The sequence below is a fragment of the Phallusia mammillata genome, chromosome 1, assembly GCF_965637545.1.
Source record: "Phallusia mammillata chromosome 1, kaPhaMamm4.hap1.1, whole genome shotgun sequence".
In the NCBI taxonomy this organism is placed as follows: Eukaryota; Metazoa; Chordata; class Ascidiacea; order Phlebobranchia; family Ascidiidae; genus Phallusia; species Phallusia mammillata.
In genome coordinates, this window is record NC_137252.1 from 29500106 (window position 1) to 29509724 (window position 9619).

Genomic DNA, 9619 nt, shown 5'->3' on the forward strand with positions numbered 1-9619 from the left:
CTAAAATCGTCTCCATTCGTATTTCCAGCTTGTCAGTGTTTGGAAACGCTGGATAGAAGACTGCTTCAACCGTAATGCTTGTTTAAGTAGTCAAGAGCTTGAAAATCATTTTTTGAGCAACTAAACTGTTGTAAAACTTTATGTGAAGCCTTAAAGACGTGAACAAATGGCAAACGTGTAGGTTGTCAGTTTTTTTAAGAAAGTCAGGTACACTCACTTTGAAATATACTGCTGATTGTTTTGTTAACGTCGCCCAACTGTTTTGTGTTGTGTGTTACGGACTGCTCAGTATGTTTAAACTAGAGATGCTCCGATTTGGCTTAATTAGTGTTCGCCTATAACCGCTGCCGAATAAATTCGATCAAATCAATCAAACCCTTCGTGACGGGTTTCAGTTAAGTCCAACGACGTCGTACGCTGCTCGTTGGACATGAAAAATAAGTTTTTCCATCAGGCCTCAGGTTTTGTACAACAAAATAGTTGTGTTTTATTATCATTTTAGTTCTGCGAGTTTTAAGATTGCCTCGACCATGGTCGCCAGCCAGCCAATGAATTACTGACTTTTTGGTACATTACTAGTTTGAATGTAATTGATATTATGCGGTTTGGGCTTTGAAAGTTTGTTTTCTGTTGCATGGCAGTATGTTGGTGTCTGGCTATGTAATAACAAACACTACAAATGCTCACAGATATAGCCAGAAGAAAATGCGCAAAAGAGTTTCATTGTCTTTAAATGTGAGATTTTTTTTCTACTTCCTCAGTTTTGCTATTGGACGCTATTTATCGTCATTATAATGGCAATGAATTTCTTTGTTTACAAAAGCTACAATTGCCTTCATTAACACATATGTTTGTCTGTTACATTTAGTTGTCTGATTTATAGCTTTGTATTTTATCTAAAGTCGCTTTTCCAAGTTTTCCATTAGCCGGACGTTCGGTCAGGCAAATCTGTCCATGTCAATGACCCACAAAAGGAACGTCGCAAGCCACTGGAAACTCCAACAAGAAAGCAAAGTTCAAAAGCGACTTCCCGGTGCACCGAGCATTCAATACAATGCAATGAAGCGACTGTTTGATGTCGGCGTCTTATATTCACTCGTATTGGCGCTATTTTTGTGCGGAGTTACAAATGCGGACACCACGGATTTCAGGGCATCGCTCAGTCTCTATGGTGATGCTTCGTACAGCTCCAAGTTGAGCAACCCAAACTTAAAGACAGACGAAAGAATTTATCTCCAGGTAAGGAGTTTTGCAAGAATCATCAAAATCCGCATCAATATAATACAACCAAATATAAGGCGCATACAAAAATCGTTTCTAAACCATATTTGCAACTGCATAAACAACCATGTAAGTCGTCTTCTAAACCATATTTACAACTGCATAAACAACCATGTAAGAAAATCGAAATAACAGCAGAAACTTATTTACATACTACAAGTGGAATGGTAGCAAGCGTTGTATACTAAGTGAAAAACTCTCATAAGAAAGTTATAAACCCTTTTATTGTTTCATAAGAGGTTTGTATTTTACGATATGCCGTATCCTGCTAGAGGCTTCTCATGTAGGACATCAAATCATCGGTTATTTTACTATAAAATCTGCCAGAAAAGTATTGATTGTTAACATAACAACTCATTTTGGTACAGGTCGACACTGATTTGGCATCAGAGGTAAAGTTGGTACTTCAACAATGCTGGGGAACCCCATCGCCTGCTCCTCGTGACCCAGAAAGTCTCGTCGTCATAAAAAATCCCGGGTAAGTAAATCAACCCCATCCATGATAGCCATGTTCTGTATTTGAACTCTGCCGTGTACGTGATAACACACACTTTGCACAGAGCTAACCGTAATCTTTCAAGCAAACGTATGCCACAAAGACAAGCGTTTTTAAAAGTTACCATTACTGTATTAGTCATTTTTATGGTTGAATGCTAAAAATAAATGATAAAAGCCTTAATTTGTCTGCTTATATGGTGAATAATGTTGTTGTAAAGACATCGCCCGTTTATTACTTTGGACAGAAACACGAAATTAACAAATGACAGGTTTAAAGCTTGGCAAAAACATTGAATATACCGATCACTGTTTCAAGTTGAAGATAAAAGCAAACAGTCAAATATATGCCAAAAAAGACCCTAATAAAACATGTTATTGATATTAGGGATTTTGCTTCTTGTTGCTGGTTTAAAAATACTCTGTAAACTTCCCTTGACTTCGCTTCGTTTCTTTGGAAACTTAATGTGGCCCCAAATAGACCAACTTCAAGGGTCACAAGATTTATGCCCAGACAAAGACAGCTCCATTTCGTGTGAAATGGAAAGTTTCGGCGTTTCATCAACCGTTTCGCCCTAGTTGCAGTGAATAAATGCCGTTTGACATCAACACCGTTTCAATGGGTTTCCTTTTCCATTACCAACTACATGTAAATGAGAAAAGGGTTTACCCCAGAACTGCAAAAAACAAACAAAATTAAGCTTCAAAGATATAAATTTCAAAGTGACTGATGCTTTTTTATTGATATAATTCCGAGGCTCCAAATAGTCATTCTTCATTCTATTACGGAGGGATGTATTTTATTGTCCGTAAAAGTTCAAATAAATCCAATTGAAATGAGAGCTTTGAAACAAAACTGTAAATTTGGTGCACGAAAATAAAAACAAATGAGTAAGAGATTTGTGTAAAACAATGTAGTTTTATATGATCATGATTTATTCGGCACCCGTTGCAGGGTATATAATCAAAGTGTCATTTACATATGACAAGTGTCGGTATTAATTTAAACAAATTTTGTGATTGTTTCTTTTTTTGTAGATGTCCGACAGACGTCCTACCGACAAGAGTTTCGGTAAACGGTGAAAGGCCGTTTGCCCGGTTCGACTTTCAAGTCTTTAAATTCCGTTCAAGCGATGCTATCACCGTTCACTGTATTGTACAGCTGTGTATCAACGACTGCGTTCCGGTAAGTTGACCTTTGAAAATTGTTCTTTAACTTTCAAATACAAAAATGTTGCAACTGTTCGCGTGTTAAAACCAGATTTCATTACACTATATGATGTCACAGTGTTATGTAAGTTGACGTCAGACCAGCTGTGATATCATACGTGACGTGCGTGATGTCACATGCCGATTATAAACCAGGAAGTGTTTCTTTAGAAATGCAGTTCAAGAAGGAAACGGCAAGCAGATGTGGACGGCCCCGATATTAATATCGAAATGATTTCGACAACATTTCAAGTTGTAAGCGACCCAGTGTCCCCCCACGAGCTACTTCCACCCCACAACGTCTCAATACAAACAGAAGCACCGGGACCAACGGAAATTACGACAACAGCAGAAAACGAAATAGACAAGAAAAGTGAAAGTAAATTTAGCATTTCTTTAATAAACAGTCGAGCGCAATAATAGAAATCTTATTTGCCATTTTTAGGGGGGAAATAAGAACAGACGTTTTTTATGTCTTGTAGACAAATCTAAAAAAACGATTACAACGAGCGAAAGTACTTTCATAGAGATTAAAAGAATACTTCCGAAAAAATAAATATATTCTTAATTAATAGGTATTTACGACATTTGGTTGCTTTGAAGGATTTATAATTTAATTTTAAAACCATGGTTTCAAAAGACTACAAATGCTGGCCACTAAACAACAAATACCAAACTTTTCCCTTAGTGTGTTTGCTATTTTAGCCAATCGTCACGACTAATCCCACTAAAATTGAGTTTTGTATATTTCGGCAGGTCCATTTACAGAAGAATTGATAATTGTGATAGGAGTGCTTGCCGGTATTTTACTGCTAATCGGTGTGCTAGCTGTGACGTTGGTGCGATGTAAACTGAAACGGAGAAAGAAAAAGCGGGAGAAAATTGAGAAAAGTGTCGATGTTTATTCCATTATCAAACCGTCGTATAACAATGCTTAAAGATTTATTTGATCAAAGTTTTTGTAAACCGTTTCTTTTCTTTTCCTATTTGATTATGCCACATGGGTAGTCATATTGGTTTTACTTCATAAAGTATAGTCTTTGTCTTTTTTGCATAATTGTGAAAACCCCTGTCCATAATATTGGTAAACAAAACGATACTGTTTGTACTGTGATCAAATGTGACTTTTCATTGCAAAAATATGGCATTTATTGGGTAAAGAGAGAATACTCTTCTCGGCTTAAAGGGATACGTTCTTGTTGTAAATATATGGAGAAACTATATGTATAGTTGCACTACATTTAAAGTTCCGAATTTGAAATTTGGTGTTGCAAAATTAGTTGAAAATTCCATTTGATTTCGCCTAAATATCATTCGATTAAATTTTATGAGAACGCTTTTGGTGCAGGGAAACTGACAACCAAGCAAATGTGCGACACTATCTCACTTTTACGCAGTAGACATCCAATAATATTGTGGCAAGGCTGATGAACGTATATCGTTTCCAAGTTTAAATCCACATCATTTTTGTCATTAAGTCCAACTTTAAAACATAGCTCCAAATCGTAGATGCTGTCTTAGTTTTTTATGCGGATATTACCCACGAAGCTTTTATGACTGTATGTGAGTCAGGCGCGCCGGACCACTTGGCTAGCTCTTTTATTTGTTTTGTTTGCCAGGCTCTCCTTTTTTACGGGGTTCGAACCCAGGACACTCCCGGGTACGAATACCGATCAGGTTTTTTATGTCTGCATATGGACCAGGCGCGCCAGACCATTCGGCCAAAGATTTTACGCCCACTGGCGACGCATTGACATGTTGTTACGGTGCATGATATGACAGTAACCGAAGGCTGCTATTTGGTAAACGTAAAAATCGGTGCGACAGTTTTCTGCTTTGTCTTTGTGTCATGTGCTACAATTCCTGCACTATATTTTTCGTCACTGTAACACAGTAGAAATTAACTTGTGTAAAAACGTGTGCATATTGTGCTTAATTTTCCTGATTAAAAACTATACATTCGTTGTTTCCAATCAATGATGATGTTTTGAAGAAAACAGCACGGAAAATAACAAAATAACACATTTATATTCATATAATGCTATGTAGTTAAAGAAGCTTCAAAAATCTTTCTATTGCTAATTCACATTATCGCACAAAAAATACTTTTTTTTGCTTTCAATGTTACCTTACGAAAAATGAGACGATTTACCACGAAAATATCATATGTATAGTTATAGCAATTCTATCTTTGTTGCTTAACCTCTAAATGGACGGCGATTTTTGCTTTATACTCCTATGACCCGTCTTTTGTTGTGTCTAATAAACTTATGTTGCAATTGATCAGTGTAATTATAATTCAGAATATATAAGCTATTTTAATTTCTACGAGGCTTGCGAACTTGTTTAATGTTCCGAAGTCAGAAATGATGTTAGGGAAACCAAAGTACTTACATTTCACATGCCATAGTAAAGATTTTGTAAGTTGGAGTGCGTTCTATCTTAAATCACTAAATAAAAAGTTTTGCGCCTAATAACATGCTCTTGTCTACATGCGTTGCAAACGAACCCAAATGTAGGGCTTCAACCCGGAACGAATCCATAATAAGACCATATGTTTTTAAAATAAAACCTAAATTACGCGCGTAAGTTAGATTTAACAACGGGAAATAGCGACACGTGTGGCCAAGTGTAAAATGGCGTCCAGGTTATGACCGGTTTTATTCAAACTGAACACGAGTCAAAAATCCCTATCAGACTTACAACTCTGTTATACAAAGGTATTTTCGGATTGGTCAACGTTGCAATGTGGTTACAAGTGTTTTTTACCAAGCGTAACCAACCCACCTATTTTTCAAGTAGTTTGGTCGTTGAACGTCTTTGTGCTTAACCGGCATGTAAACAACCAGAATCTAGGCTGCAAACATTTTTTTAAAAGTCAAATGTCTCGTCACGCTTCGTTCAGGGCCTTACAAACAGGATAGATTGCGGCTTTCTTGATAGGGTTGGGCTGGAGCGGACTCTACTTTCAATTTCGAATGATTAACCCAAGCGCGTGACGCGTATTATGACGTCATCGTCGGGAGTGGGGTCGTGTGACGAAGAAAATAGGGTTGGTACGATTGTGAAGTTTGTTGTCAGTGGTTAAGGAAAGGTTTTGGAGAAAAGCTTGTTATTTCATTGCACTGCCTTGTTAAAATATATTTGTAAGTATATTGCATTAAAGAGAAACAATACCTAAGGGTATTTAAATAAAGGCAAATTAAACATACAGAAAACCTAAGAATAAAGTTGAAAGACATTTGGAAGAGAGAAAGTTGAAGGTAAACCGAAAAATTTGGCTCGTAAACCAAATACACTTTTAATAGGAATTTGTGTTGTCTTGTGTACAAACATTTAATACACGCGTTATATTCACTTACGGCCGTTTGAATAACTTCGTAAATCATATTTCAATTGACCCGTTTGAGTTTGTCTAAATACGTTGTTGCTTATGAAGCAGTAGCAACGTAAATCAGGCGTGACGCGAACCCTCTGATTACGTCATTTGTCACGCTCGGACGAGCGCCAGCCACGCGAGAGGAAAAGAGTAAAATTTCTGCAAAAACTCGCCTAAACAGTTCAGGGGCATGAGTCACGAGTCCTTACAGTGATAAATATGTTTCGAGTTCAATCGATTATCAAGCGTTAATAAGCATGTCTTAAAATGTGGCATAGAAATGTATAGCATTGCCGAGGTCAAACGCACGTTGCTCGTTGGTCAAACCCGCTTTATGCGAACAATTTTCGAGTCGAAAGTTATGCAAAGTGGTGGGTTAATTTGTAGAAGGCAGAATTCTTAGCTGCATTTACAAGCCAAAACTGGACGAGAATAGATTTGCTTGTCGAACGGAAGGAATAGGTTGTTTTGCCGAGGTGGATAACAGCTGATGTCATTCGCAACAAGATTGTGGGTTGTGTGCAGGGCTTGAGCAGTTAACCGAATGCTAAGCAAAACCGTCTTGGTTGGTCGAAAATTAGATTGTTAGGTAGGCAATAAAGCGTGTAATTGAATCAGATTTTCAGTGATGAAATAAGATAATTTAGAAGTACTAAGCCATGAGCAATGACAATTTTTTTTGTAAATCCATTCTGACCATAATAGGTCTTGATTATCTTTATTTTAGATTTCACAAGAAATGTGTTAACATTTTAGTTGTTAATAGTTGTAAAATCAAGGAAAATGTGGTATATTTTAGTTTAAAGTTAAAATGAACGCATGCGAAGATGAAAGCAAAAAACTAGACGCTGTGGTCAAATTCCATCCCAGCAAAACGCGCAGACGTCTTCCTCCAACACCCGCTATGACAAAGAACAGCCCTTTGTCTGGTAACAACCCACACTGTGACGTCACAAGGGAGTCCCAGACAAATGAGTTTTCCGCGAACGAAGCGAACTTTCAAATAAATCAAATGAAATACACGAAACACTTTATCTCTGTTCCTACTTCTTCCAATGCAATAACTAAAGAAACTATCAATTTTCAAGCAACGAACTCTAAAACTGAAAGTAACCAATCGAATGGCGTTAATTTGAAGATGGACAATCTTGATATTAATCCGGATGAAAAGGACACACCAGTAGTATGTTCTCTGTGTGGAATACGGATAAAATCGTTTGCAGTGCGTGCGTACAGGGGCGTACTGACTTCATCGCATTCTGTTGGCCGGCAGATTCGAAGACGAAAAAACAGTAAACGATTTGTGGTAAATAAACCCTGCTGCTCTCAAAGTGGAATCTATCTTGGCAGTGTGACCACGATACTAACGAAAGGTAAATTGTTTGTTATCGGAAGAAGCTAAAAGTCAACTTGTTCTTGCGTTTTGTCGGTCTCATATAGTTTTTAAAAAATGTTACCAAGCTTTAGTTCGGGTACCGGAACCACCATGAACCAATTGAATTTTACTTTAAAAAATTTCCAATTGCATAGCATTTTAGCCAACCTAACAAAACACAGTTATCGGAAAATATTTCTGGTTCGATTGTCTGACGTATTTCGTACCAATAAACCGCACATCTGAAAGGAGCTAAGTTTATAGCCTATCGATGCTGGGCAACAAACGACTTTTTACTCCAAAAAAAAAGAAAAAAAGACAGAAACGAAAATAAAAAAGTGTGTGACTGTAATCAATCAAGGGCTTTCGTAGAAAAATCCAAAGCGCACACCTTTACTAACGAGAAGTAAAACAATTATGCAATATTCATTTGACATGTTCTTTGCTACGATCAACGCCCCCAAGCGCAGTAAGATTGTATTTACAAAACAAACAGTAACAGAATCTGCTACACCTTCTTACAACGTTGCAATAGCGTTGGACCTATTTGTTTCTAATTTTGTGACCTAAATTAGGCGATGGTTGCACTGACATCGCGGTGTCAAAAATTCTAAAGCACAGCAATGGCGGAAAGATTGGAGTTCCGGTTACAATGACCGTAAAGGACCAAACAGTTCAATTACGCTGCACTCAAATGGTCATAGAGAATGGCGGACAGTGTGACAACTCCATGATATGGGATATGCAGCCACGCAGGTATTACGTTAATTTGTTCATTTTACTTTTTAATTACTACTTGTTATGGCGACCGTTGATAAAATGATTAAAGAAACAAAGCTGTTTTAAAATATGTTTGACTGCAACAATAAAAGACCGTCTGTCCCAATACGGAACAACTTTGGCAACTTTATTTTCTTTACATCGGCCGCAAATTAAGACCGTAAACACAACAAAAATCCACTAATGTTACAGTTAAATTTTTTACTCGAAAACTGAGCAAAAAATTTATTGGTCAGACAATACGAACGGTATAATTTTGATCCCCAAAATTACAAGCATTTGTTACCAGAATCACAACTTGTCAAATTGCGACGTCATCATCTACTCTACTGGTCTGGATTTACAGACACGAAGCAATGCTGAAGCGAGTCGTACTTCGTTGTCACGTGGTCAAGATGCTTACGTTGGACAAGGCCAAAACCATGGTAAGATTTGAACAAAATACTTCAAAAAACGAGCCAAAGCGATACTAAAGATATATGAAAGCAGATTTGCCAAATGAATTTAAAAAAAAATAAGTTTTTTCAGGTTTTTAATTTAACAACTGCATTTTGCCATGGCTAACACGGACTGGACATACAAAATAGCCCGTGCTTAGCCAACAGAGTTATACAATCAAAAACATATCTCCCAGGAAAGTTGTGTTTACTGTGGACTGCTTAGAGCAGACGTTTTAACAATCGTTTCAAAAATATTATGTAACATTCACGTCATAACATACCTGCCATTAGCTAGCAGCTCCCATAATCATTCTACTTAAATTTGTTATTACTTTCTTGCTTGTATTTAAAGGTAAGTTATATGTTTGTTATTTAAAGGTTGCGGAAGTAAATAAAGTCCGACAAATGTTCAACAGCGCCACCGGGTGTCCAAAGGGACGAAACAACACCTTCCACGCAGCTTCACCAAAGAGTAAATATACGAAGCTAAACTTTGCCTCAAGACAATTGTCAGCGATTCCTGAAACAATTGAACTTGCTTGAAGTTATATACGAAAGCTTATTAAGGCCCAGAACTTGCCATGATGTTTGCATTTTTTTTATTTTCTACTAATAAAAACACGTTTCATTTTGGAACACTATATACGGATCTGTTCATAA

At 37.1% G+C, this 9619-nt stretch overlaps 2 protein-coding genes across 2 annotated transcripts; both read left to right on the top strand.

Moving 5' to 3' along the window:
- Window positions 1-873: 873 nt before the first annotated feature.
- On the top strand, window positions 874-5268 carry LOC145231188 (uncharacterized). The gene is made up of 5 exons (XM_080096327.1): window positions 874-1239; window positions 1650-1759; window positions 2815-2962; window positions 3157-3364; window positions 3742-5268. The coding sequence occupies exons 1-5, from the start codon at window positions 955-957 to the stop codon at window positions 3921-3923; spliced, it is 933 nt and encodes a 310-aa protein (XP_079952453.1). The 5' UTR covers window positions 874-954; the 3' UTR covers window positions 3924-5268.
- Window positions 5269-7072: 1804 nt separating this feature from the next.
- LOC145207364 (uncharacterized) lies at window positions 7073-9600 on the top strand. The gene is made up of 4 exons (XM_080078677.1): window positions 7073-7737; window positions 8315-8495; window positions 8809-8944; window positions 9338-9600. Exons 1-4 carry the CDS (start codon window positions 7176-7178, stop codon window positions 9500-9502), a joined length of 1044 nt encoding a protein of 347 aa, XP_079934803.1. The 5' UTR covers window positions 7073-7175; the 3' UTR covers window positions 9503-9600.
- The last annotated feature ends 19 nt before the right edge of the window (window positions 9601-9619 follow it).

What these genes read in the sequence shown, in the direction of transcription:
- LOC145231188 (XM_080096327.1), top strand. Translation starts at nt 955, where the DNA reads ATGTCAATGACCCACAAAAGGAACGTCGCAAGCCACTGGAAACTCCAA. An exon ending in GTCGTCATAAAAAATCCCGG is followed by an intron (nt 1,760 to 2,814) that starts GTAAGTAAATCA and finishes CTTTTTTTGTAG; the next exon opens with ATGTCCGACAGACGTCCTAC. An exon ending in GTATCAACGACTGCGTTCCG is followed by an intron (nt 2,963 to 3,156) that starts GTAAGTTGACCT and finishes GTGTTTCTTTAG; the next exon opens with AAATGCAGTTCAAGAAGGAA.
- LOC145207364 (XM_080078677.1), top strand. Translation starts at nt 7,176, where the DNA reads ATGAACGCATGCGAAGATGAAAGCAAAAAACTAGACGCTGTGGTCAAA. An exon ending in GACCACGATACTAACGAAAG is followed by an intron (nt 7,738 to 8,314) that starts GTAAATTGTTTG and finishes GACCTAAATTAG; the next exon opens with GCGATGGTTGCACTGACATC. An exon ending in TGGACAAGGCCAAAACCATG is followed by an intron (nt 8,945 to 9,337) that starts GTAAGATTTGAA and finishes TGTTATTTAAAG; the next exon opens with GTTGCGGAAGTAAATAAAGT.